This window comes from Globicephala melas, chromosome 8, assembly GCF_963455315.2.
Source record: "Globicephala melas chromosome 8, mGloMel1.2, whole genome shotgun sequence".
Classification (NCBI taxonomy): domain Eukaryota; kingdom Metazoa; phylum Chordata; class Mammalia; order Artiodactyla; family Delphinidae; genus Globicephala; species Globicephala melas.
In genome coordinates, this window is record NC_083321.1 from 37,945,053 (window position 1) to 37,972,987 (window position 27,935).

Genomic DNA, 27,935 nt, shown 5'->3' on the forward strand with positions numbered 1-27,935 from the left:
CTCTTGATTTTCTCCCCAAGCCGACCCCTCCCCACAGGCTTCCTCACCTTGATAAACAGCCCGACTCTCCACCCATCGCTCAGGGAATCCATCTTGAACCCTTCTTTCACTTACTCCCTGAGAAATTCCATCGGCAGGTCCTACACGCCCTACTTCCAATACAGATTGTAAATCCAGTTGTTTCTCTGTCCCCACTGCCACCAGCCCACTCCAAGCACCACCCAGTCCTGCCTGGCCTGATCCTCTGCAGTGCAGGGCCTCCTGAACCATCTCCCTCTATTTTGTCCTTCACCAAGTGGCCTTTTCAAATGTAAGTCAGACCTGATCACCCACTGCTTAAAACCCTCCAGTGGCTCCTCAGCCTCCCCACAAAACACTCCTGGCCTCCCCCCAGCCTTCCCGAGGCCCTGCCTTCCCTTCACGCGGAGGCCTGCCTCTCCCCTGGCTCTTGGCCCCAGACCCTACTGGCCTCCTGCCTGTTCCTGGAACCGGCAAAACTTCCCACTTCAGGCCTTTCTGTTTGTCGTTTCCTCTGCCTGGAAAGCCCGCCCTCCAGGTGATTGTACGGCTGGCTCTTCCTCAACTTTCAGGTCACAGTTCAGAGGCCACCTTACCGGAGAGAACTTCCTACGACCTGTCCTTCTAATCATATCACTCTGTTTTGGTTTTTTCCTAACTCTTATCGCTAGCCACACGCTGATGATTTGTATGTCTGCTTGCTCGTTGGTCCCTCGTTAGAACGTAAGCCCCTTGAGGACAGGAGCCTTGGGCCTTGGTCTCTGCTCTACCCCTCCCACTAGAGCCGTGCTTGAACCTTACGGGCACTCTGTAACTGTTCATCCACTCACTTATTCATTCACCTCTGGTACATAAAACCAGAGATAGATAGGTGGAGCACAGAAGAATTTTAGGGCCATTAAACTATAATGATGGATAACATGTCCTTATACATTTGTTCAAACCCATAGAATGTACTACACCAAGGGTGACCCCTGATGTACACCACGGGCTTTGGGTCATAACGATGTGTCACTGTAGGTTCACTGACTGTAACAAATGTACTGCTCAAGTAGGGGCTGTGGATGGCGGGGAGGCTGTGGATGAGTGGGGGCAGGGACCTTTCTGTACTTTCTGCCTAATTTTTCTGTGAGCCTAAAACTGCTCTAAAAAGTAACATTTTTTAAAAGAAAACAATGCATTAATATAAATTGTAAGTATTAATCCCTTAGTTGTTTCCTATTTTGTACTATAATTTTTTTAATGTCATGAAGTTCAATAAAAGTTGACTGTCTGGAAAAAAAAAAGATAAATAAGAGACAGACTGTATCCCCAAGGGGGTTTGGTCCTTTTGAAGAATCAGCCGCTGCCTTTCTGGGCGTACATTTTCCAGGGCACCCGTCTCCCTGCGCTATCACAGTGGGATGGGTGGCCACCTCCTAACGTAGCATTTGTACTGTGTAGGAGCTGTGTAGCAAGTGGATTGGGCTAAATTGGGCACAGCACCCAACCCAGAGCAGACACTCAGAAGGCATTTATGAAGTGATTGGAAAGCATAGGAAGAATTCCTTCTCAGGTTTGTGTCATCCAGTGGCTTCTCTGGACTCTAGTGCTCTAACCTCCTAATCTGCATGTGGTTTCTTCTGGACCTGCTGCTGGGTTCCAGAACAGACCTTCTTACACCCACCCCCATTACTGCTTTAGCTCCCAGCCTCCTCTCCTGCACACGGGTTGTTCCCAAACAGGTGTGGGGAGAACAGTGTCGAGAGGGTCTGCTGTGACCAGGCTCCAGGAACAGCAGCAGGCCGGCTTCTCCGGGCCCCAGAGCTGCGTTGTGCCCCTGCCCCTCTGCTGGTGCCCCTCAGAGATATTTGTTGCAGACATCTTGAAATTTCCGGTCAGGTCCAAACACCAGCACCCAGGCCAGGCTGCAAGGAAACATAGTACAGCAGCTCCTGCAGAAACAGTTTAGTGCTGGACATGGGCTATGGGGAGAGTCAACGGACTTGGACTCCAACACGGCTAATGTGGCTTCAGGCTAAACTGATACAGGCAGCCTCTGGGACCAGGTGTGCATCTAGATAGAGCCCTTGGCCAGTTTGGGGAACGTACTTCTAGAGGGATGATGACAACTTGGAACCTACCAAGAGGAGGGGACCCTGACTGACCATGGAGGCGGGCCACCAGGTTATACAGAGGGATGATATATCACCCGAGTTAAGAAGTCTAAGAGGATAGGAGAGCCATGTGCAAAACACTTAAAGGGGTTAAACTCCACAGGTGCCATGCTGTGCCCTTACTGCTCCATCGCCAGAGCCAGACCCCTGCTGGCAGCACCAGACTCCACCTCAGGCCCGCTTGTTCACAGCCTCACCCTGGAGCCACATCCCAGGGCATGCGCCTCCTCTGGGACCTCTCCCAGAGTCTGTTTTTTCATGAATAGAGTGTGATCAAAATACCTCCTTCCCAGGGCTGCTCTGTTAAATGAGATGGGTCACGCAGAGCCCTTAGCACAGTACATGGTCATAGTAGGCCCTCGAGAGCCTGAGTTGCCTTTTCTGTTCCTTCTCCCAGCGCAGCCAAGAAGCCCAGAAAGCTAGCAGTTCTGACAGAGAACACAGAATTCAGAAAGACAGTCTGTGGGGAGGAGTTCAGTTGTTTATAAAACAGGCCAACACGTTTCCACCTCGTAAGTTCTAAATCCATCATCCCTAGCTCCCTAAATCTAAGAATAGTCACCCAGTGGAGCCAACGTGCCGCAGCACGCTCTCTCCGCAGGTGACCGCGGCCGCGCAGCCACAGCAGCCTCAGCGCCTCCTCCTGCGGTGGGAGTGGGGAGGGCTGGCCTCCGCCCCTCCCAGCTTGGCTGTTTCTGAACCTGTCTCAGATTCAGCTTTCTTTCCCTTCCAGATCCTTCCTCACTGGGCTGTTTTAACCATCAAACCTCAGTGATACAAAGGGGGAGATAGCAGTGGGAAGGTGTGTAGGGGGGGACCTTTGGTGAGATGCTGCCCCACTTCTGGGCCTCAGTTTCCTCTTATGTAAAGGGATAGAGAACTACTGAGAGAACTGAACGACGTTTTAAGCTACAAGAAGTTCTAGAGCAGTCCCAGCCTTGCAGCCTCAGAACGAGACCTCTGAGGGCAAACCCATCAATTCAACCCGTTTTTATTTATCCTCTGAGCCGGGGCCGCTCCTCTGTCAGGTCTGAGGGAGCCAGCCTGAGGACCTGGGTGTGTGGCCCCCTCTTCTGCTCTTCTGCCTACACCTTCCTTCTCTCTCTCTCCCTCATACGCATCCGTACCCACCACACCGCCGCACAAATTCGCCGGGCTTAGAAGGGCATTTGCTCTGTCTCATCCCAGAATCTGCCCACTGTTAGGAATGCCCTCGCCAGCTGGGGGCTCAGGACCTCTGGCGCAGGCCACCTGCCACTCTCCAGGGTGGACTTCCAGTCCTTACGGCGTTCTTCCTGATGGTGAGCAGAAATCAGCCTGCCCGTGGCTTCTCCTCCCCACATCTGTGGACTCTCTTTTAGCCTCTGGGAGAGAAGAAGACAGCTCCGTGCTCTTGGTAGCCATTCATTCATTTGTGTGTTCATTCATTCAAACAACAGGTATTAGTACTAATGAACTGTTAGTACAGTTTCAGGTGCTGAGAAATAGTAGCAAACAAAGAGTCCTGCTCTCAAAGAGCTTGTGTTCTGGTCAGGAGAGAGATAATAAATAACCACTCAAAAATATAAAGAAAAATAAAGCAAGTGAGGAGACAGAGATGGGGTGGGACGTAGATTGCTACTTCATATGGAGTTGTCAGGGAAGACCTCTCAGATAAGGTGACATTTGAACAAATACATGACAACACGAGGGAGTGAACCTGTGGACATCAGGACAAGAGCATTCCGACTGCAGGAACGGCAAACGCAAAGGCCCTGAGGCCAGTACTGTTTGAAGAACAGGAAGGAAGTCAGTGTAGCTATGGTGACGTCAGCAAGGTGGAACTTGACAGGACATGAGGTCCAGGAGTAGGCCAGCTGTTGTTTATCTGAGTCAGAGGAGAAGCCATTGGAGGATTCTGAGCAGAGCAGTGCCATGTCGACTTAGTGCCAGGTTTTAACAGGATCCCTCAGGTTTTGTGTAGAGAATACAACAGAAGCAGCAGAGAGGGCAGGTAGAAAGCCCTTGCAGGAGTGCCAGTGTGAGGTGATGGGCTGGTGAGAAGTGGCCAGACTCCAGCTATGTTTAAAACATTACCTTCCTAAACCCCTCATCTTTTCTTACTCGGTGGATGGCCACAGCGTCCTCTCTGGCCTCCTTGCCTTTAGCCCTCATCCCCCATCTCTTCCTCTCACCCCATTCTCAGTGCTGTCGTGGATCCTTGTCTGGAAAGGACCCCAGGCCAGCCATCTTCTACTTAGCCTTCCCTGAGGCAACTTTGGCTACAATACCAAAATATCTCCAGAGTAACACTGGGGGCTAACAGCCCCACTTCCTGATTCTGGAATGGCTTCTTTCTGCTGCTTCAGATCCTGCCTCGAGGGCATCTTTGGCCCTGGAGAGTGATGGATGGTCTACTAATTGAAAGGGTCCTGCACTGACAGTGCCTCTTCCCTCAGACTGGCCCATTGGGACCGTTGTCCTCACAGCCATTCTCTAGGCTGTTCTGTTGTAGGAGCTGCCCCTCTCTGGGCAGTGTAACCAGGGACAGAGACTCACAGCTCTCTGTTCTTGAGGCCGGTGGCCAGGAGGCAGCTCTGGTCACAGATCAGGGAATAAAGACAAGCAGCCAGGCACAGGACTGGAGTTGATCTCAGCATTATGTGTGTGTATACTCCTCCCCTGCTGCTCTCCAGACAGAGCAGCGGGCTCAGAAAGACTGTGGGCAGGGGAACAGCCCAGAGGTATTCACTTCCACTCAGTAGCTCTATCCTGAGTGCCTGTACCATGTGCCCGAGGGCTGATTGGTGAGCGTATCCTGCTCACAGCACCTGGCTCCCATCCCCAGCTCACAGTTACAAATAGAAACACCTCGAGATCCAGGAGGAGTGTGGTGTGTGTGCTAAGAGAGCTCTGGGTATCTTAAGAGCTCAGAGGAAGTGAAATTAATAGCCTTCTAACAGCCCAGGAGGACCCAGTCCTACACCTGCCCACAGTTCACTCCTGCAGCAAACAGGATGCCATCAGGATCAATGAAGGCAGCTCAGAGTGAGCAAATGTCAGTGGGTACCCTCTATTTAAGACTGGTAAACTCTTATTCATCCTTCAAAACCCAGCTAAGAATTAACCCCTGGAACTTTCAGTGTCACCTGCCTCCCCTCCCAATAGAGTGTATCATCCTCTCTATGCTACCTCTGTCGGTTAGAAATACTGTTATTTTTTTGATCATCATCCTGTGTTACTGCTTTTTAAAATATATGAACACACAACAAAGAAAATCTCAGTTGCCCTTCCCCCATTTCTCCCTCTCTTCCTCAGAGACTATTCTCTGTTTGGGATGTATTCTTCATGATCTATACATACAGAAATATATAGGGGCTTTGCATAAATTGAATCATACTCTCTATATTGTTCTGCAGCCTATTTTCTCTTAAAAATGTCTGCAATATCTTGCCATGTCAGGCCACAGAGTGCTACCTCATTATTTTTATTTTTATTTTTTTGCGGTACGCGGGCCTCTCACTGTTGCGGCCCCTCCCACCGCGGAGCACAGGCTCCAGATGCACAGGCCCAGCGGCCATGGCCCACGGGCCCAGCCGCTCCGCGGCATGCGGGATCCTCCCGGACCGGGGCACGAACCCACGTCCCCTTCATCGGCAGGTGGACTCCCAACCACTGCACCACCAGGGAAGCCCTACCTCATTATTTTTAATAGCTGTATATTATTCAACAGTAGGGTCAAACTGTAGTTTCTTTACACACTCCTCTGTTGATGAGTATTTAGGGGTTTCCCCCCAGTCTTTCACGATTACAAACAATGCTACAGTAAACACCGTTGTGCCAGCCTCCTTGCGTACACATGCCATTGGTCCCTGTAATCGTCATTCCCCATGGCTGTCTACCCTAGTGGCCTGGGAGCCCCAGGGCAGAAACTGGATTTTCCTCTTTGGGGTGTTTTGTCCATACACGGCCCAAGCCAGAAGAGGCGTCCACATGATGAGATAAATGGATTCATCTGAGCAAAATCACAACTGTGTGAAAGGCCTGGGTGAACTCAGGGAGCAGCAGCGAGCCCATGGGGCTGGAACAGAGGAAAGAGCGGTGATGCGGCCAAGAGGGACAGGCTGCCCTGAGAGCCAGATAAGAAGCCCATTGTAGGTAGTGGGGAGACAGGAAATTGTTCATGGGAAGACCTAGTTCATGCTGTGTTTCAGCCTGGTTTCCCCCACCCAGGCCAGCTACCTCAGAAGAAACTAGCTTTTGTAATTGTCCAAGCGAGAGAGGATCAGAACCTGAACCTCTTCTTTCTGTCCTGAGGTTGCCACCTAGACCCAAAACACTTCAGGAGGCCTGAATTCCTTGCTCACAGCAGGACCTAGGGACCACCAATTACTGCCCAAAGGATGCGATACTCATGAGCTTGGGCAGCTAGACACTCAGAAGTTTCTTCCAAATTTGTCCGGCTCCAAGGCCAGCTCCGTCCACACTGGCATTGACCACCTGCCCGAATCCAGAGACTTCCTCTGTGTGAGGCGCTCAGACCTCACCCCTCCTGTCTCTCTCTCTCTCTCTCTCTCTCTCTCTGTCTCTCTCTCTCTCTCTCTCTCTGCTTGGTGCCCGAGGTCCTTGTGAGGCCTTGTGAGGCCTAGGTCCTTGACAGGCAAGAGACAAGGTGAACCATTGGCTGCCTAACTTTTCGCACCATCCCGCCCTCCTCTCTCCACCCCACCAGATGCGGACGGGAGTGGGGTGCGGCAGGGCCTGCTGCAGCTGCCTCTGCCTCAGCCCCAGCGCTCACAAGGGCTCGGAGGGGTTTCTGCTCCTCCGCAGAGTGCTTCTCTCACCAGTTACAGCTCTGGCCTGCCATCACTGACCTTGTTCCTGTACAAGTGCGCCATGACTCTCTACCTTTTCTTCATTATCGAGGAACAGAGGTTTGGCTAGAGAGGACAATATATATTAACAGAAGAGGTTCTGGAGTCCTACTGCCTGGGTTTCAGTTCAGCTCTGCTTCTCACCAGCTATGTGACCTTGCACAGTTCATACCACCTCCCTGGTGTGTTAGGCTGTACCTCACAGTCTTGTTGTGAGGATTTAGTGAATTAATACGTATAAAGTGCTTATCACAGGGCCTGGCATACACTAAGTATTCGGTGACTTTGTTACCGTTTTGGAACTAGTGAAGGAGCCAGAGACTCAGGGGTCCTGGATCCTAGTCCTGACCAGGGCGGCCACATGACCATGGACAAGTTCTTTCACCTCTCTGAGCCTAGTTTCCTCATCTGTAAAATGGAGGTAAGAACACCTCAGAGAGTTGCTGTGAGAATTAAGGTAACATTTATGTGAAACTGAGAAGCACCATCCCTAGGTTGTAGCCCTCATTTTCATGGTCAGAAGTGGCAGCTAGAGCTCCAGCCATCACATCCACATTTCCAGTGACAGGATGGAGGAAGGGGCAAAGGGCACACGCCATCTGTCTTTGAAGGAAGGATCCCGTAAGCTACTACAGAACATTTCAGCTCAAATCTCATTGGCCACGCCCTGCTGCAACAGAGGTTGGGAAAGGTAGTCTCCATTCTGTGGTTCGGGGACAACCAGGAGTTTCTGTCACACATACTCAGGTGTTTGCCCCTCCTAGGCAAGACCCTCCAGCAGAAACGCTGCCGCCTTCCTAGAGTTGGGCTGCAGTCCCAGCACCATAAGGCCCTGTGAGGACCCAGGTTGCCAAGAAGCTCAAGCAGGTGCCACAAGACCTGAACAGATTTGGGTACTGTGTCCAGCCTGTGCTGGGGACCCTGCCAGCCCTGAGGTTCCGCTGCCTGCAGGGCTCTTAGGCTGACGCAAGTGTGGTGGGCCATGAGCTTTGTCACTTGTCACAGCCTGCATCAACTCCACTTAGCCCTGTGAGCAAGGGCCCAAACTCTGAAGAGGCTAGGGAATCCCTCTGTAACTATGAGCTCTCCACCCAAGGCTCAGCCATGTGCCCCGGGGCCAGTAAAACAGATCTAGACCAATCAGACGGGATCTCAGTGTCCTCAAGAACCTGGCGAGTGCCGGGCACACTGCAGAGAGTCCTCTGTCATGCCAGGAATCATCATGAACTCACCTGTTTCGAAAACTGGGTGTCCCGTATTCCAGTTAGCTTAGGAAGAGGCTTATCATGGGCTGTCCTTCCTCTCACCTCTACATGAGAACAGCCTGCATAGTAGCATCTTGCTGAGTCCAGACGGCCTTTCCATCTTCACTGTGCCGCTGAATAGGTGGCCCTAAGTGAGGGTGAGGGACAGAGGGTGTGCTTGAAAGATATTCTAAAATGCTGGAGAAGCTCAGAACTGAAAAATGTCCTGTGTGAGTCCTTCTGTTACTGGGTGGCCCATCTTTCATTCTCCGAGTTCAGCAGCCTGGTTTCTTTCTATAGGAGGTTTGTTTAAAGTGTTGGGGAACCCCTGACTTGTCATTCCACCCTAGGCCTTCCCATCTGCTGGGAAGGTTTGCCACCAGCATGGCCTTCCTTGCCTTTTCCTCCTTTCCCCATGGTCTGCTTCATACGTGGGTGTGAGCTGTCACCATGTGTCAGGCACTGTGCCAGGGCATTAAATGTACATCAGCACATGCAGGCCTCCTCCTAGCAACCCTGTGAGGTAGCTGGGGACAGACGTACCATTGTCACACAGCTGTGTGGTGATGTGGGACCCAGGACAGCATAGCACAGTCCACAGTATGTATTATATATATACCAGGGGCTGACCGAGTACAACCCACGGGCCTGCTGTGTACGGCCTTGCGAGCTAAGAATGATTTTGAAAGGCTTGTGATAAAGAATAAGAATATGCAACAGAGACCGAATGAGACCATCGAACCTGAAGTATTTACTGTTTGCCTTCATAGAATAACTCTGGCGAGCCCTGGTATAGAACATGCAGAGTTTAGCACAGATGCCGGAGCCACACTGTCTGGGTCTAGCGCCTCAGTTTCATTAACTATAAAATGAGAATAATCTATAAAACGTGGCTGCCTCACAAGATTGTTAGAATTAAATGAGATAAAGAATATAAAGCACCTAACCTTTTTTTTTTTTTTTTTTTTTTTGAGATATACATTTTAAAGTAATAATTAGAATTATGACTTATAACATTATACCAGAACATATAAGATTTTTAAAAAATTCATGTAATGTCTGAAACATTTATATTAACATATTTCCATGCAAATAACCCAATGAAAGTTTAGTATTAGTTGTTTTGTTTGTTTGTTTGTTTATATTGCAGGTTCTTATTAGTCATCAGTTTTATACACATCAGTGTATACATGTCAATCCCAATCACCCAATTCAGCACACCACCATCCCCACTCCACCACAGTTTTCCCCCCTTGTTGTCCATATGTCTGTTCTCTACATCTGTGTCTCAACTTCTGCCCTGCAATGGGTCTTGTTTTTGTATCCATTCAGCAAGCCTGTGTCTTTTGGTTAGGGCATTTAATTCATTCACGTTTAAGGTAATTATCAATATGTATGTTCCTATGACCATTTTCTTAATTGTTTTGGGTTTGTTTTTGTAGGTCATTTTCTTTTCTTGTGTTTCCCACTTAGAGAAGTTCCTTTAGCATTTGTTGTAGAGCTGGTTTGGTGATGCTGAATTCTCTTAGCTTTTGCTTTTCTGTAAACCTTTTGATTTCTCCAATGAATCTGAATGAGATCCTTGCCGGGTAGAGTAATCTTGGTTGTAGTTTCTTCCCTTTCATCACTTTAAGTATATCATGCCACTCCCTTGTGGCTTGTACAGTTTCTGCTGAGAAATCAGCTGTTCACCTTATGGGAGTTCTCTTGTATGTTATTTGTCGTTTTTCCCTTGCTGCTTTCAATAATTTTTCTTTATCTTTAATTTTTGCCAGTTTGATTACTATGTGTCTCAGCATGTTTCTCCTTGGGTTTATCCTGTATGGGACTCACTGCGCTTCCTAGACTTGGGTGGCTATTTCCTTTCCCATGTTAGGGAAGTTTTCGACTATAATCTCTTCAAATATTTTCTCAGGTCCTTTCTCTCTCTCTTCTCCTTCTGGGACCCCTATAATGTGGATGTTGTTGTGTTTAATGTTGTCCCAGAGGTCTCTTAGGCTGTCTTCATTTCTTTGCATTCTTTTTTCTTTATTCTGTTCCGAAGCAGTGAATTCCACCATTCTGTCTTCCAGGTCACTTATCTGTTCTTCTGCCTCAGTTATTCTGCTATTGGTTCCTTCTAGTGTAGTTTTCATTTCAGTTATTATATTGTTCATCTCTGTTTGTTTGTTCTTTAATTCTTCTAGGTCTTTGTTAAACATTTCTTGCATCTTCTCGATCTTTGCCTCCACTCTTTTTCCGAGGTCCTGGATCATCTTCACTATCATTATTCTGAATTCTTTTTCTGGAATGTTGCCTATCTCTACTTCATGTAGTTGTTTTTCTGGGGTTTTATCTTGTTCCTTCATCTGGTACATAGCTCTCAGCCTTTTCATATTGTCTACCCTTCTGTGAATGTGGTTTTTGTTCCGCAGGCTGCAGGATTGTAGTTCTTCTTGCTTCTGCTCTAAAGCACCTAACCTTGAGTCAGCTTCTTTGGAAGTACTGGGGGAAACTGTATCTGAGCCTTTGCCAGGCTTCTCAACCCAGTGGGCTACCCCGGCCCCAAACAGGCTTCCTTAGAGCGTTTCCTTTGGCAGGAGGAGAGGGACCTGCCAGCTGCCCGTTGTGCCGCGTCCTGCTGGTAGGTCAGCGCTGGCTTCCTCCCACCCCCATTCCTGCTGACCGTCAGCTGGTGCCACTCACCAGGGCTGGGCGCAAAGCCCATGCCAGGTGCCGAGCTAGGCCCGCAGGTACCAAGCCTGTTCCATTCTCCACCTCATGCCTCAGATCCACCTGGCTGAAACTCCTGCTTAACTGCAGGACTTGTGGCCTGGGGTTCATCCTCTCTGTGTGCATTTCCTCATTCATGTGCCAAACAGGCAGACATCTGTGTTTCCCCAAGCCCAAGCTCTTGGCTAATGATTGCCTTCCTACCAGGGAAAAGGAAAGAGAAGGGTAATCCTGGGCCAGCCAGCCTCCCTCTGTGAAAGAGCGGTCTGCAAAACAGATTTTCAGTGGTTAATGAGTGAAATGTAAAGATGTGTTAAGAAACTCAGATCATTGAAAAAAATCAAAAGAATATTTTCTGATCTGGATAGGGATAGGCTTTCAGTTCTTACAAACTATGGAAGAAATGATAAGATAAAAAAACAAGAAATTGTACTACCTAGAACCATAAACTTTATGTTTTACATCAAAAGACCTAAAACAAAATTTTAAATCAAACTGAGAAAAAATAGTTATGCCAGATACGGCATAGAATTAATATTCTTAAAATAAAAATCTTTAAAACAATAAGGCTCTTGAGAACAACAACAACAGCAAATTTTCACTTAGTACAGTAGTGCCCCCTTATCCGCAGTGTTGCTTTCAGTGGTTTCAGTTACCCCACTGTCAACCACAGTCAGACAATATTAAGTGGAAAATTCCAGCAATAAACAACTCTTTGAAATTGTGTGCCATTCCAAGTAGTGTAATGAAATCTTGCTCTGTTGTGCTCCATCCCACCCAGGATGTAAATCAGCCCTTTGTCCAGCCCATCCACACTGTACGTGCTACATGCCCATGAGTATAGGAAAAACCAGTATACATAGAATTTGGTACTCTCCATGGTTTCAGGCATCCACTGGGGGTCTTGGAAAGTGTCCCCTGCACAAAAGGGTGGACTACTATACTATGTATTTTATATATACTTGCTCATTTAATCCTTATAAATGAATAAATATTTATAACCTTTATGATAAAGGTACTATTATTATCCCCATTTAACAGATGAGGGGACTGAGGCTCAGAGAAGCTAAGTAACTTGCCCAAGGTCACGGCTAATAAATGGAGAAGATGGGATTGAACCCAGGCCATCTGGATCTTGGGTCTGAGCACTTAAACTCTTCTATATGAAACAGGAAAAATGTATTAAGCAGACAATACACAAAAGAGGAAATTCAAATATGTGAGGAAAATAAGAATTACTTTTCAATTTCTGTGGGAATCAGAAAAGTACAAATAAAAATAATGAGATACCGTTTTTGTCTTCAAATTAGAAAAGGTTCTTAAATACTATAATAACTAATGAATACTGGCAATGCTGAGTGATACAGAGAGTCCCACAGACTGTTGTAGTTGTATTCAAGTGGCCTTTCTGCAAAGTATTCTGGCAGTACTCAAAACAAGACTCAGGAATCTCAAAAATGTCCATACCATTTGACCAGGAATTCCCATTCTAAGAATCTAATTTGAGAAAATAGAGATGTAGACAAAGATTCACGCACAAAGATGTTCATAGAAATGTTATACAAAATAATGAAAAATTAGAAACAGCCTATCTATCTGATAATGGGATACAGGTTAAGGAAATTGTTTAATCTCCATAATGGGCAATTAGGCAGTCATTTTACATAAATCTGGACAACAAAAGAGACCATAAACAAAGTGAAGAGACACCACAGACTCCTGGGAGAAGACACATGCAATGCTTATAACAATTATATAAACAAAAGAATATACAAAGAATACTTATAAATCAGTAAGAAAAAGGCAAACAAAGAGCAAAACAGGCAAAGAATGTAAACACGCAATTCATAGAAAAAGCAATTTAGGGCTAGTAACATAAAGACATGCTCCATCTCACTAGTAGTCAAGAAAATGCAAATTAATCACATGTACTTAATCAGAATAGCAAGAGTCTTAAAGGCAAAGATAGAGGGAAACGAATTCATATCCGTTGCTGATGGGACCATAAATGATGGGACTACAGCCATGGTGGAGAGCTGTTTGGCCACACCTGGTAAATGTGAACATGTGATTCCGCCACAATCACACTTCTAGGGATCAATGTGCACAAACACCAATTTGTACAAGGATACGTGTTCCAGGATGTTCACTGCAGTGTTGTTTATAGTAGCAACAGTAGTAATAGTACTGTAGTAAAATATTATGGTATATTATATATTGTAATATATAATGTGTAATAAAGTAGCAACAATTATCATCATTAAAGAACTGTCCATCAGAAGGGAAATGGATGAGTAAAATATGACTTATGCATAATGGGCTATGTACTATGCACAGTTAAAATAAATGAGCTAAATCTGTAACTATCAGCTCAGAGAGATTTCAAAAACAATGGTATAAAGAGCAAGTCATAACAGAAGACACATATTTGAATGACACTACTTATGTAAATCTTTAAAACAAACTAAAATTTTTATATAATATTTAAGGACACATACATGTAGAAAAATATAAAACAAGCATGCAAGTAACGTACACCAACTTCAAATAGTGGTTACTTCCAGGAAGGAGGGAATGGATGGAGGGCCAAGGATGGGAGGTGGGTCTTAAACTGTATCTTTATAATTGAAGCAAATATGGCAAAGTGGTAACTAATGTTCTGAAGCTGATTGAGGAATATGTCTTTCTGTTAAATTATTTTTTGTACTTTTCTGCATATTGAGCTTTTTCAAAATTTCAAATTATTTTAAATTTACTTTTTGAACAATTCCCAGTTCTACGGAGAAATGCTTGTGTTATTAAGGCATAAAAACAACACAATAGATACACAAATATTTACAAGTTTCACAGATTGAAGGTTTGAAAGAGATACGTAAAATATTCATAGCAGTGGGCAAGATTCTAGAAGTCTGCTTTTCTTTACACCTATCCATATTTTTCTTTTTTTCCCCTTTTTACCATGAAGATGTATTACTTTTATATCCAGAAAAAAAAAATTTTTTTAAACAACTACAGAAAAGTGTGAGCGAGTTTAGTTAGGGTCCAAAACCCAGGAAGAGGTGCTGTGATGGGGTGGGAGCATCACAGGCTGTCAGAGAGACCTGTGCTCGAATGCTGGCTTGGAGGTTGGCCGTAGGACTCTGAGTTCTTCAATCTTTGATCTAGTCAGCAAACCCCTGTTGAGCCGCAGGTGGGGACAGGGCAGTGAGCAGAACATATGTGTTCCTTCTCTCACTGTAGGGCAGACAATCTAGTGAGGAGGGGATAGTAAACACATCACCACCCAGACCATCTATCCGCTGCCTGTGAGGGAAAGTACAAGGGCAATGACAAGATTCCAAGTTGATCGGGTGCCGGGGAATCTGGCCTCTGAGCATGATTTAAACAGATTCTGGAGGATGGGGGTTGTGGAGCCCAGCAAAGCCAGGACTTGGAGAGAAAGGCCGGCCCCACAGGGCATATTTCAGGGACTGAAGGAAGGCAGGGGTTCTGGCATGCAGTGGGGTGGGGAGAGTTGTGCAGGGGGACCCCAGCAGGCTGGTCCGGAGCCAGATCACTCAGGGCCTCACAGGCAAGGAAAGGCCTTTAAGGGTGGGGGAACTCAGTGAAGGGTTGAAGCAGGGGAGTGACCTGGTTAGATCTGCATCCTCAGAGATTGTTTTGATGCTCTTTGAAGATCAGAGTTGCTGGCGAGCAGCCCAGTTAGTTAGTTGGCTACTGGTGTGGCCCAGATGAGGGAAAATGGGGTTGGGATCAGGGTGATGGCGGTGGAGATGGAGAAGTGTGGAAGGATTTGAGAGACTTTCGGAGGCAGAATTGGCAGGTCTAGGATTGTGTGTGTGTGTTCGTGGTGGGGGGAGATGCAGGTGTGGGGGTGGGAGGTGGCACTGAGGGAGGGGCCACGGAGGAGAGCCAGGTTTGGGACCTGAATGGTTGTGGGCTGGTGGGAGTGAAGAAAAGAGCAGACTTAGGAGGGCAGGGGAGGAAGCAGAGATGGCGAGCGGGCCCCCAGGTGTGGCTGAGCTTTGGTTTCTTCCTGCGTAAACTGGGGGTTTGCGGTGACACCTGCGCCCCCAGGGTGAGTGTTTTGGCCCTGTTCCCCAGAACCATGTCTACAGCAGTCTCGTCTCTCCCTCGCAGGCGGGACGTGTTACTCTTGGGGCTGGAACGAGCACGGCATGTGCGGGGACGGCACCGAAGCCAACGTCTGGGCCCCAAAGCCCGTGCCAGCTCTGCGGTCATTGTCGGGACTCCGCGTGGGCTGTGGGGCCGGCCACTCCCTGGCCCTCTGCCAGCGGCCAGCCCTCCCTGCCCTGGGCCAGCGCCCCAGGGACACTGATCCTTTCCCAGATGCCACCAAGGAAGCCGGATCTCAAGAAGCCATGGACCAAGAGAGAAACTGGAAAGACAGACATGCAGAAGCTTCTCCCCAAAGCCAATCTGACAGGTTCAGAAATGGGGGGCTTGTGACAGAGACCCTTTAATAAAGCAACTTTACCCACCCAAAGTGTCCCCAGAGAAATGCTTTGTCAGGTTGCGGTGTTGGCCTGCGAAGGATTCAGGAGGCACTCTGGGTGGGCTGACCAGACGGGAACGATAGGAGCCCCGTGTCTGGGCTCAAGGAATGGACATCCTTTCTGCCCAGCATGTGAGAATGAGGGTTCAGTCCTCACCCAAGGACATGGGAAGCAGAGGAAGGCTCCAGCCTGTCCCTAGCTGGTGAGGACAGAAAGCCCAGCTCTGTCCCCAGTGGTTGTTTTGCCCCAGCAGGCTTTGATTCAGCAAGACAAAGGTTCCTATAGGCCATGCTTAGGGCAGCCACAAGCCTCTCCTGGGGTCTCATTCTCAGCACCCAGAGCATGTAGTTTGCTGGTTCAAGGATATCGAGGAACCCTGATCAGGTGGCTGGTTACTTGGACAGGAAGGAGTTCTTGTCTTGGTGACCAGGACTAAGGGAGAAGGCTCTGGAGGGAGGGTGGGGGGTGGAGGAAGTATAGATGAGTAAGTGGAGGAGGAGACAAAACTTCTGGAAAGACCGGGCAGAGGAGATCCATGGGACAAACAAAGGAATCTAGAACCAATGAAACTCCCAAGATCAATGTCTTCATCTGAGCCAGGAAGGACTCTGGAGCTAGTCTGTGTGACTGTAATTGCCAAGCTGTAGTTTCGGGTGAGGGACAGACACAGCATGGGAAGGGGGTTCTGCAGGGAAAGACCCTGACCCCTGACATCTGCCCCCAGGTCCTGGCCTCTGCAGGAGGAGGGCCCTCACATGAAATGGGGAGCAGGCCAGACCCCAGGCCTCAGGCTTCCCCGGGTGGCAGCTATGGCTCTGGGGGACATAGCAGCTTTCTCTCTGCTGTGGCCGGCAGCAGGCCTTTGGCCAGAGGGCCTCAGAAAGTGGCTTTCCCCAGAGGACTGAGTGGCAGTGTCTCCAGCTAGCCAGCCAGGGTTGTGGCGTGTCCCACACCACCTCCCTGTGACTCAGGAGAGCGTTTGGATCTGGGAGCACTAGGCTCCAAGGGCTTGAGGATGTTATGAAACCCCAGGACACCACAGCTGGAGGACCTGTGATGACCTTCTAGCCTAGTGGCCGTCAAACTGCATTCTAGAACCCTAGCAGTCTCCTGAGACTGACAGCATTCTCCTGAGAACTCAGTGGCCACCTTGTGGGCTGTGGGGAAACGAAGGCCAAGTAGACAGAGGTCTGGGTCCCCCCCCCCACCTTATTCACAGTAGCCTCATTTCAATCTACACTGTGTAACAGGCTTCACGTAAGAGTTCACTTGACAAAGGGGTCCTTGAGAAAGTTTTAAAACCACTGATCTTATCCAACGTTTTCATTGTTCATGTGGGAAAACAGAGGCCTAAAAAGGGGAAGGGACCATGTCAAGGCCATACACCTCACTCCTGGCGCAGGGTCCTGATTGGGAGGTGACCCATCCAGGGCCTCGAGCCAGACAAGGGGGGCAGACAAGGGGTGGCCCTGGGACCAGTGGGGGTTCGACTCAGGAAACTGGGGATTAGGGCCATCCTGAGCTCCCCAGGCCTGCACCTAGAGACCACCCACGGCCACTGGCTGACCTTGAACACCAGCACGTGGAGTCCTGCCCCCAGTATCGTACCCTAGAAACATCGCTGCCCTGGCCAGCAAAGCCCTTTGTCCCCCCCACCTCCCAGAACCAGCAGAGGCCAGTAGAGCTCTAAAGCCCTTGCAGAATGGAAGGAAGGACATCTCTGTGCACTCTGAGCTGGTCTGGCCAAGGTGACCCAGCCTTCAGAGATGGAGTAATTGGATGGCCCAGAGATGACCCAGAGTGGAGCAAGTCCACCATTACTGGCCACCACCCACTGTCCTACAGACCGGGTGGTCTGCACTGGAAGGCCATCCCATGTGGGTAAGTCCTCAGGCCCATGCCTCCCAGACAGGGTTTACACTCCCGAGGAGCGCACACTCGCGCTGCACGGCCGTGCAGAGTTCCCCCTACCTCTTTCAGCACTTGCTGGGAGAAACCCAAATCCCAAGTCCTCTGCTGCTGAGCTCTAATGCCCCTCCCAAGGCTTCCCTATGGGCACAAGAAAGTGTCTCGGGGCTCCTTCCCAGCCTAAAACAGGGTGGGGTGGTGCCTCAGCCCTAAATCTCGGAGCCTTGCTCGGAACCTGAGCCAGACCCTTCTTAGAAGCATGTGGAACCCAGCTAATCCACGCATGCAAGAGTGAATGGCTCTTGGCACCGGATGGCACCACAGACTGTCCAGTTCCCTCCAGTTCCTCCATTTCTCCCTCCCCAACAGTGACGGACGGGCTTCTCTGCATCAGTTCACTGGCCAGATTGATGAGTGCCTGAAAGCACCAGCGGGGTGAGGGTCTGTTGACAGTGTCTCCCAGACTCTTTTCGGGACCCTTTGAACCCTACTGGTTATTCTCAGACTTGTAGATGTCCAAGCCCCTCATTTCTTCTAGATTCTGAGCTCTTCAAGAGCAAGGGACCAGGTCTTGGTCAATTCTGGAATCCCTTCATTAAGGACAGGTCCTGGGACAGAGAAAGTACCCAATAAGCATGTTAGGGTCACCATAGGTGAGGAGGCTAAACGAGTGGGTTCTGCGATCCCCTCACCCCTACCCATCCTCTGCTTTCATCTCTTACAGATGTTTGTTAACTACGCTGTGGATAGCACAACCATTTGACAGTGATTAGCTAATGAGAAAATGCCCACTCATTTCTAAGAATGACTTTTTTTCCCTATACACTAAGTTGATTGGCCTTCATATCCCTCACCCCGCCACCGCCGCACCCCATGAGAACGAGGGAAGGGAAAAGGAGAGGGGAGTGAGACCCCATCGTGTGCTCATAGGTCTTGGGCCCGCAGCCCCTGCAGTGATTGTCGAAGGGCGGCCACGTACCAGGTTTGAGCAGGATGTTTACATCCTAACCTACCACACACAGTCTCCCCTTGCAGGCACCCCGGCTTCCCTTGACGCCCTACCACCTTCGGTCCCAGTGGACCATCAGGCCAAAATTCGATGAGGCTGTGCTTGAGAACGGTGAATCCAGGCCTGGGGCTCAGAGTAAAGCCCTCCATCACCATCCACCACTTCTGAGTGAAGTGACTTAGTGAGAAATTGAAGTTGGGAGGTAGACAGTGAGTCAGGAAATGGGATGGGGTTCCAGGTCCTAAGGGGCACACGTATAACTGCGGCAGGGTTCGAATTTCCCAGCGGCCAGAGCACGGAGAGGTGAGAGTTGGGAGAGGAGAGCCGGGGGGCCTTGCTAGCCAATTTAAGGAGCCCTGACTTCATCCTTAGGGCAACAGGTGTTTGTGCAGAAAATTGAGGTGGTCAGATGTGTGCGTGGAAGGCTCAGAGCAGTGTGTCAGTGGGCCTTCGGTCATACCCATGGCCTGAGGGCCCTGGGATTCAGGACCAGTGTTCCAATCAATTCCATCTCCAGCCCCAGCAAGGCCTCAATTAGCTTGAGACAGCTTCACCTGAGCTCTGGAGTCAGACCACCTGGGTTAAAATCTTGGCTTCATCATTCATTGGCTGTGTGGCTTTGAGCCGTTTACTTCTCTGCGCCTGTTCTCTTGCCTCTAAGATGAGCTTGTTGAATTACTGTGGGTCATCATCAGACCACTTGTCTCAGATGCCCTGCACATGGCAGAAGCTCAATGTATGTTAATCCCTGTTCCCCGTTAGCTGCTGTGTCCCTGAAAACCCCTATTCCAAACGGCCACGTGTCAAGTCCCACTTGAGTCCACCAGAGGCACCTCCTCCAGGGCGAGAGGGAACTCTGCCCTCCCTGCAGCCGCGGAGGCTACCTGGCTTCTACATCCTGATGCTTATGAATGGCTGTTACATACGTGGTGTGGGTCTGGCAGCTCTGCGGCTGCATAACCCGTGGGCAGAGGCCTTGCCATGCTCACTGCTCCACTGATCCCCGCCCCACATTGGTGAGGTAAATGCTTAGAGGGGTGAGAAACTATTGGGTGAGAATGCGACACCCACCTTCAGCCTCCCACCCACCCATATGATCGTTGTCTTGGCCATGCTGGGAGGCATCAGGGAACGGAAATCCAGGGGAAACTGACCCCCATTTGTTTGTGGCCCTGGTCAGATCCCTCCCCTCTGGGCCTCAGTTCCTTATCTGTAAAATGCTCAGAGGTGGGGTGCCATGACCATTAGGGACTTTCCACCGGAGATTCTCGAATGGATAGGAAAAGAATTGGAACTCCAGTCCCCCACTCTACCCCCAGCCAAAGCCAAGTGAACAACCCAAGCAAATCAGCATCCCTAGGAGAGGGCTCCACCCCTTCCAAGATGCCTCAGGCTGAGGGAGGGGTGTGTGATGAGGTGACCACCAGACTGGGCCCAGCAAGGGACCAGTCAGACCCCTGCCTCTGGCTCCATCAGATTCAAGAATGGCCCTAGGAGGGAGGTGACCATGGTCTGCATGAGGGGCAGTGGCGGGGGCGGGAGCTGGGAGCTCCGACAAAACCAGACTCAAGGAGTCATGAATATGGCATGGATCCACGGAGAAGTTTCTATATTGGTGAACCCCCTAGAGGATGGGCTCGTCTTAGTGCCATTTTTGACCGATTCCTTCTGAGAGCTGCCTCCCTCTCCCCACCCAACAGGATCTGCAGGTTGGGGGGCAGGTGGCAGTCCTGGCTTTCCCCCAGTGAGAGGACAGCCAGCACCTTGGGTGGGTCCCTGAGATCAGAGGAGCCCGGGCTCAGGCTCACCCCAGCCCAGCCACAGAGGGCCTGACCAGGGGCCCAGAACTGAATCGCGACACTGCCAAAGGCAATAAAAACCCAAATCCATGCTTCATCTCCAATGTCAGCTGTTTATTATTGAGGGCCAGGGCCCAGGGAGGGGAGGGTGTTGAACTAAAGCAGCATTGCTCTCTTTCCAGGAAATGTTGCGAGCTGCAGTGAGAGCTTGAGATGTTGCATTTTTTTTCATCTCAAGCATGTGTTTTTCAAAAATATCATCCTTCCCCACCCCTTACCCCACCACTAATTTTAGAATCAGACCAAAGCCAAGCTACTGTCCTCTGTTTCTGTTGGGGAAATACTATATTTATTCGAGATGCAGAAGTGTGTCTCTGCAAACCTCCGATTGCTTCAGGAAAACAAATCTGCTTTAGACTATACAGAAACCGTGATACAAAATTTATTTCATGCTAGAATCGCTTTGCATAACATTGGGCATGCAGTTTTCTTACTCTGAAGTACTAAATTGCATACAATGCCGGGTTGTGCCTTAATAAAGGTGGAGGAGGACCAGCCCTCCCGCGGTCCTGATCTTTTTGGTGCTCTGAAGGAACACTTGGAAAATCCATAAGGTGTTGATTATCTACTATGAACAATTTGTTATGAAAGTTGGTCGCACTGAATCTACACACCGCTAAGATGATCGAATCAACCTAGACTAGCCGCTGTCAGGGGTCTTGGGGAGACGTCCGCTGGGTCGCAAGCATGCCAAACAGAGGGAAGAAGGCGGCAGTGTGTTTCCACAATTCTATCTGGAGCAAAGTTCTCAGTTTCCGCGTGAGAGATGAACTATGAAGGTGAGGTCAATATGACCGATGACTGACCGACTGCCCTTGTGGGAACCTTTACTCTCCATTTCAATCTCGTGTACAAAAAGGGAAGCAATCCGTTCCCCATCTCCACCCCTCCCCGCCCCCCGCTCCATTCGCCCCCAAAACGTACAGGTTTCTACCAAATGCCATTTACAGTTTGGCTCCAACAACATGTATAAAAGGAAAGCGCTTTGAAAGAAAATAGAGGACTCTTGCTTGTTTCTCTTCGTTGTTGTCGTGGTTTAGGGTAATCATACAGTTGCAGGGGATTGGTGGGTTTGGATTGCTGGGTTTTTCTGTTGAACTTCATGCAAGCCATGCTAAGGAACCCTTCCATCCCACCCCTTCCCCGAATAAAATAAAATTTTTAAAAAATGAAAAGAAGGAAAACAAATCCTCTACAGTCAGTTACCATTTGGCCGTAGAAAAGCTACGTCCGTCCTAGTACAAGGCCTGGGCCACTCGGACTCGTCCGGCAAACCTGCATGGCGTGAATTTACTCTGTCCGAGGGTGAGGAGGGGCTGCAGGTCCACCCAGATGCTTAATAGCCACCAGTGTCCTGGGCCAAGCCGCCTGGTCAAGTCACTCTCACAGCCTCTGTCGGCATATACTTAGCAATGACAGGGCTTTCTTTGCAAAGATCTGTATGTAAAGAATACAATTAACACTTGAGCTTCTCTTCTTGGCTTTCCCATCCCGCTTGGTACTTAGTATTTACGGAAGGAGGAGGACAGACAGAACAGCCGCATGCAGAGGCAGGCAGATTCTTCTCCAGCTGGCTTGCTTCTCCCATGCAGTGAGCCAGCCTAGCACGCCTCTTTCTCTCCCTCCTGGGGGAACGGGTTAAGCTCCTAACTCTTCTCTACCCTGCACATGGCTTACGGCCTGGAATCATCCTGAGAAAAGCAAGTCCTCGGCGGCCGTCATGACTCCATGAGAGCGGGGCCGGGTTGATGCTGGTGGGGCACGTCACCCTTGGTACCTCTGTGGGACTGCGGAGTGGGTACCACCTGTGGACAGTGGTTGCCACTGGACTCCCTGGCCACTACAGGCTGCTTCTGTCCCACACAGCCTGGGCTTCTGGAAGCCCAGTAAAGAGTCTCTCCTGTCTGCTCTTTTAGGCCACACAGATTAATCCAACATTCAAGATGAAGGAGACAGGCAGCCCACGAGACCTTACCGGGCAGAGCACAGCCACTGGGAATGGTCTACCTGCCATCCCCTGAAACCCCCTGGGCTGCCCAGTTCCTGGCTTTCTAGAGCCTCCACTTGGGAAAAAGCCAGTTGTGAAGGGGAGCATCAGGCCTATCCATGGAAGGCCAAGGATGGGGCCCGCCCCCGGGGCCAGCAGCCCCCTTGCCATGCAGCACCATGCGGGGGGTGGTATGCCGCACTGGGGTCCGAGGGACCTCCAGGCCGGGCAAGGAAGCAGGGACCAGCCTGGATCAGGTGAGCACACTAAGCATCAGTGACCAGAAGGACTTCCCCCGTCTCCCTGTGGGCTGCCTCTCCTCTTCTGGGTTTGCCCTTTATTTTGAGTTCTATACTTTCTCCTTGCATATTGTTGAACCATTTCAAATACTGGAGCAGTTGTGAATGGCCACCGGCTACACCAACTGTTGCTCTAAAAAACCAACTATCTGGCCCAGCCTGCTCACCCCGGTCAGCATGCACCCCGTGTGAGCCTGTGAGCTGCTTCCCAACATGCATGAGCCGCCCAGCCAGTCCGCTGTGCCGAGGATGGCTTCCTCTGCCTTCCAGGCCCTGGCCAATGCCTGGAGCATGGAGCTAAGGTGCGCTGGGCCCCCACCCCAAGCCTCTCCGCAGCCCATGCTCAAGCGCTAGTGGAAGCCTTTTCCCCAGGGGGTCAGCCTAAGATAAGGGTCCGATCCAAGGAGACTTTGAGCAGAGACCGCCACGGGGCTCAGCCTTCACCAACCACAAGGGGGCGCTGACCACACCCAGGGCCATGGCTGATGGGCGCTGGGGACAGAAGGGGTTGCTCAGAGTCCTCCGTAACCACCTTCTCTTGGCAAGTTCTCTGTCTGCCACTAGCAGTATTCTGACTGGCACATACCTTACCTCTGCAAGGACACTGGCCTCACCTCCAAGCCCTGAAGCTACCTTTCTCTTCATGCCTCCCCTCCCACTGGTCTGTGGATTCTCTTTAAAGGATGCCACTTTCAGAACATGGATTTTGGTTGGCTAAGCCCACAGGGTCCTGGTCAGACCAGGCCCACCCCGTCGCCCGCCTCAACCACGGGACAGGGGAGATCACTTTACTTTTGGGGCCTGACCTGCCATCTGCCAGAGCAGCCTGGGGGAGTTGAGGCTCCTCCCACATCCCCGGGTACCCCTCTGCCTTGGGGGCTGTAGTTATCCAGCCTGTCCCCAAGTCCCTTCCTACCCCTCAGCTCAGTTCCAACCCACAGCTGCCTGGACCTCTGGTTCTCTCCGCCAGCCTGCCATCCCACTTACAACATTGGGACTCAGACCTCCGGGGGCCGACCCTGGGGCTCCTTGCCCCCCTCAGTGTGCCTGCTGGCCCCTCAGCGCCCCTTGCCCGCCGCCCCGCCCACCCATCTGCAGGGGTGCCAGGCAGCCTCCTCTACATACCCTTTCTCACTCCTCCACCAGGTGGGCACGCGTACTCCCCGGTTGATAAGAGGAAGCAGGGTCCGTATCTCTCGCGGGTGCCCGAGCGCGTAAAGGGCAGGCCCTCATCGGGAGTGAGGGCCTGGTCTATGTGGGGGCAGTCTTCGTTCGCCAGCGCGGCCTTCGCCACCTCCCCATTCAGTTTGGAATCTTCAAACATATAAGCAGAAGCTATTGAGACACTGAAAACTGTTTAGTGGGGGAGGGGGGGGGAACAGGCCAGAAGTAGGGCATCGGCAAAGGGCAGCCGGTAACTGAGGATGGAAAAGCGAGCAGGCCATGGAGGGAGGCACAAGGCTGGGGTCCCCGGCTCATTCAGGCAGCCCTTGGGCTGCCCACAGTGCTGGGGAGGAGGGTTCCTGGGTTTGCTCAAAGTTTGCAAAAAGATGAGTTGGTGATGGGACCAGCAAGCGCAGTGCTGGGGGCCGGGCCCCAGGTCCAAGGCGGGGCCGATGAGACAGGATGGTGTGGATGCAGTCATGGGTAGAGGGCCAGACACAGAGCTCAGGGAGAAGACAGACACGCAGAAACACTCCTGTTCAGAGAGGCAGCCTTTTCTGACCCCTCCGCTGCCAACCAGAGCCCTGCTGCCTCCCGTCCACATCCAAGCCGGCTGCTCAGGCATCCCTGGCCCCATCCAGACCCTGTCGATCGGCTCTACACCAGGCCCCATTTGGATCCCCTCTGGTCACTCGCTTCACACTGTCCCCCTCCACGCCCTATCTGATCACTCAATCCCCCCATATGGACCCAATCTGGTCACTCTGTATGCTCCATCCCCCGTACAGACTAGGCCTGGTCACAGAGTCTCCTGGTCCCCCATGCAGACCCAGTATGACCACTCAATCTGCTCCATCCCCACACAGACTTAAGCTGGTCACTCAGTCCACTCTGATCGCCACACAGACCAAGCCAGTGTCTTCCACCCCGCTCTGCCCCAAGCAGTCCTAGTCAGCTTGCACAGGCGCAACAGGAATGTAGGCATGAGGCAGTGACAGCGGCCAGGATTTGGGAGGGGCTCCCATTCCTCTGTCTCCTCTCGGCAGCATCCCCCGCAAAGCAGAGCAAATGGATGTGTAAAGACAACAGTGGCTGATGGACTCGGGTGGGAAAGACGAGCCTTGGCCTCTGCAGTAGCCTGAGAAGGAACCTGGGAGGAAGTTTGGGGCACATCTGGTGAGGGTGAAGCGTGGCCAGAGCAGGGAGCTCTCCCTCTCCCAAGTCCAGGAGCAGCGCCGTGACAGCCTCTGGAGCTGGCAGAGGTAGCTCCGTTGGCCTCTGTCCCCGCCCATCACTCTCGGGGACTGAGCCTGCCCCACGCTCTCTGCTCTCTAAGCAGACTCTCCTGGCCAAGGTGGCGCCGACTCGGTCTCCAGGGTGGGCACTGTGGTTTCCTCAAATACTTCCTCTAGGGTGACAGCCTCAAGGGAAGACAGACCCCACAGGGGCGTGACCACACGGGGAGGCCCTCTGAAAGACTAAAGAGGGGCAAAAAGCTGGAGACAGTCTCCACCCGATTTGACCCTCTTCCATGACCCTGTTCACATCATGTAACTACACGCAGAAGTGATCCTTCTCCGTGTGCACACACTCAGCGTGCCCGCGGGTGGGATCACGGCCCGTGTACATACCATGTCACTACAAAGAGGCAGGCAGTCAAAAGAGAAATGGACCAATCAGGTTTATTCGTAAAGCAAATCCAAAAAAAAAAAAATCCCATCATAATTTTGGAACTTAAAAAAAAAGTCTGTCGTACAAGATGGCAAAGCATTTCACGTACAGTGCGTTTCTTGACAAATCCCAGGGGCTTCACTCCCCAATTTACTCTGAACCAGAAAGGCCAGTTACCAAGGTAACTCTGATACCACGTGACTGGGGCTGGGGCCTCTCTGGGGTCTGGGGGCTGCCTAGCACTTGGGGTGTGTCTGAGGGCACACACGTGTGCGCACAGACAAGCCCGGTTCTGCCTCCCAGTCTGGCTGGTCCCGTCTTCCCTCCCAAGGGTCTCTGGGGAGAGAGCAGGGAAGTTTAAGGGAGGAGGTTGTAGATGAGGGGGCAGAAGTTGGGGCCCACAGTACCCTGCACACAGTTTCCTCAAGGGGAAAACAGCGAGTCCTACCAGGCAGCGTCTCCGTCTGGGAGGGGAGCCAGGACTTGCTGTCTCTCTACTGGCTATCGTCTGTCAGTGGAGGTATCTATAGCCTGCAGGGCTTACCCAGGGGTGGGTCAGAGGTAGGTGGTGGAGCCTGAGACCCCTCATCGGACTCTGCCCCCCAACACTGTGCCCCTGGGGCAGCCAGCTCCCACAGCATTTAGAGGACCCAGAGTTGAGGCTGGTTTCCTGTAGGGGTCCGGCCAGGGGGCAGCCATCAGGGATCCCTGGGTGGATGTGAACTGGACACCTTCCCTCCCTGGAGCCTGCTTCTTCTCCCAACCATGGCCTTTGAGAAGGGGCTGTGCCTGAGGGCTGGTGGGGAGGGGAGTGTTTATGTCCCTCTCTGTGAAGGAGCCAGGCTCCCTGGGCTGCTGGCTAATCTGCAGTTCGGTGATCTCTCAGAAACTGGGAACATTCTCCCTTCCCAACTCCAGAGGGGGGCTGGAAGAGAGACCACCCAAGGGGGGCCAGCTCTCCAAACCTGGGAAAGCCATGGAAAAGACCAGAGGTGCCAGCCCACCCAAGACTCCCCACCCTCCTGCCCCCACCCTGTCCTTTAGATGAGATGGCCACCAGGCCCCTCGGCTCCCAGCTGCTCCCCAGGAGGCTGGGAGCCCTGCGTCCCCTGGCCCAGGGCCCCTTGGCCCCCACTAGACCCGAGGGCCTGTGATGATGAAATGGCAGCATGGGCAGCATCTCACGAAGATGGTTTCCAGGCTTTGAAATGGGCTGAGAGATGAGCGTCCGCGAGAGGGTCATTTTTTTTTAAACTTTGGAGCAAGGAGAACCCGATGTCCGGCCCTGAGCCAGCACGCTGGCTTCTGTGCCCTGGTCTCCAGGCACCGCCGAGGTACTTACTGTTCACACCAGCAGCAGGCGCGCCAGGGGCGCACGCAGGGCTGGGGCGGGGTGGGAGGGGTGGCTGGGAATTTCCTCGGGTTTAGCCCCGAGGGGGCTGCCCAGCCTGGGGCTCGGGGAAAAAGTCCCAGGCTAACTGGGGACAGTCTGTGAGAGACACGAGCAGAGTACAATCACGAGAACCGGCACAAGTCATGCAACAAAACGAGGAGAGAGAGAGAGAAACATGATTAGTGGAGAGAGAGAAAGAGAGAGCATGTGAACAACACAGAAAAGAACACCCAGGCCTGGCCCTCAGAGCCCCTCATTTCTCCGCTCCTTCCCCCTTCGCCTGCCTGGGGGCCACACCGACCCCACTCAGGGCTCCCGCTGCCCACCCTGGTCCTGCCTCCGAGCAGAAACTCGGTCAGCCCGCTTGGAGGGGCCCTGCCCACACCCTTCCTGGTCACTGTGGTCCCAATCCCCGCCACCTCCCCTGCCCTGGGGGCTACACCACTCCTGGCCCAGGAGGGGAGGGGTGGAGGGCTGGGGCCAGGGGCGCTTTGGACTCAGGGCAGAACCCAGAGGCTGCAGTGGTAGCTCCCAGGGGGCCCAGGCAGGGGCTTTTCGGGACCTCACTGCTGCTCTATGTGCTCATGGGCAGGAAGGGGGGCCTGGCCACCACCCATCCCCCGTGCCAGCCCCCTCGCTGCTCACCTATGGTGGGACCCTGCAGCCCCAGACGCAGCACCCCAGAGGACCAACCCACATCACAGAAGCAGGGATGGACGAGACACATGTGAATGCACATGGCAGGACAGAGGGAGCACTCCGAACTGCCCAGAGGAGGTGGTCTGGGCCCCCGACTGCAGATGGGGGAGGGACCCCCCTTCTGGGAGAGGAGCAGCTTCTCCTGGGCTGTCAGTCCTAGGCAGTCCCTGACCATAGGGGCGCCCTCCTGGCATTTCCCCGTGAGGCCCTCCAACCCCTGCCAAGACGAATCCCCCGAACACTGACGCCATGCCAGCCATGGTACAGAGGAGACCAGATCATCCCTCACAGACACACAGACCTGAGGTTTCAGGAGAGACCAAGAGGTGGAGGTGAGGGGAGGGTGCTGCTGACATGACTGGGATGGCTTGCCTGAGTCCCAGGGATCTAGCCCTGGAGGTAGGGGGTGCCCTTAGAGCCCAGCACGTTGCACTTGGCCCCAACCC

At 51.6% G+C, this 27,935-nt stretch overlaps 2 protein-coding genes across 2 annotated transcripts in view; one reads left to right on the forward strand and one right to left on the reverse strand.

Moving 5' to 3' along the window:
* Window positions 1-15,477, forward strand: part of SERGEF (secretion regulating guanine nucleotide exchange factor) — a 219,968-nt gene extending 204,491 nt beyond the window's left edge. Inside the window, exon 11 of the mRNA XM_030831515.2 lies at window positions 15,124-15,477. Within this exon, the coding sequence (XP_030687375.1) occupies window positions 15,124-15,467 (344 nt within the window). The 3' untranslated portion in view covers window positions 15,468-15,477. The remainder of the gene's footprint in view (window positions 1-15,123) is intronic.
* A 4,832-nt stretch (window positions 15,478-20,309) lies between these two features.
* The window catches only part of KCNC1 (potassium voltage-gated channel subfamily C member 1), a 44,895-nt gene continuing 37,269 nt past the window's right edge, over window positions 20,310-27,935 (reverse strand). The window contains exons 3-4 of the mRNA XM_060303452.2: window positions 23,688-23,876; window positions 20,310-21,713 (exon numbers count right to left, since the gene is read on the reverse strand). Coding sequence (XP_060159435.1) covers window positions 21,649-21,713; window positions 23,688-23,876 — 254 coding nt within the window. The 3' untranslated portion in view covers window positions 20,310-21,648. The remainder of the gene's footprint in view (window positions 21,714-23,687; window positions 23,877-27,935) is intronic.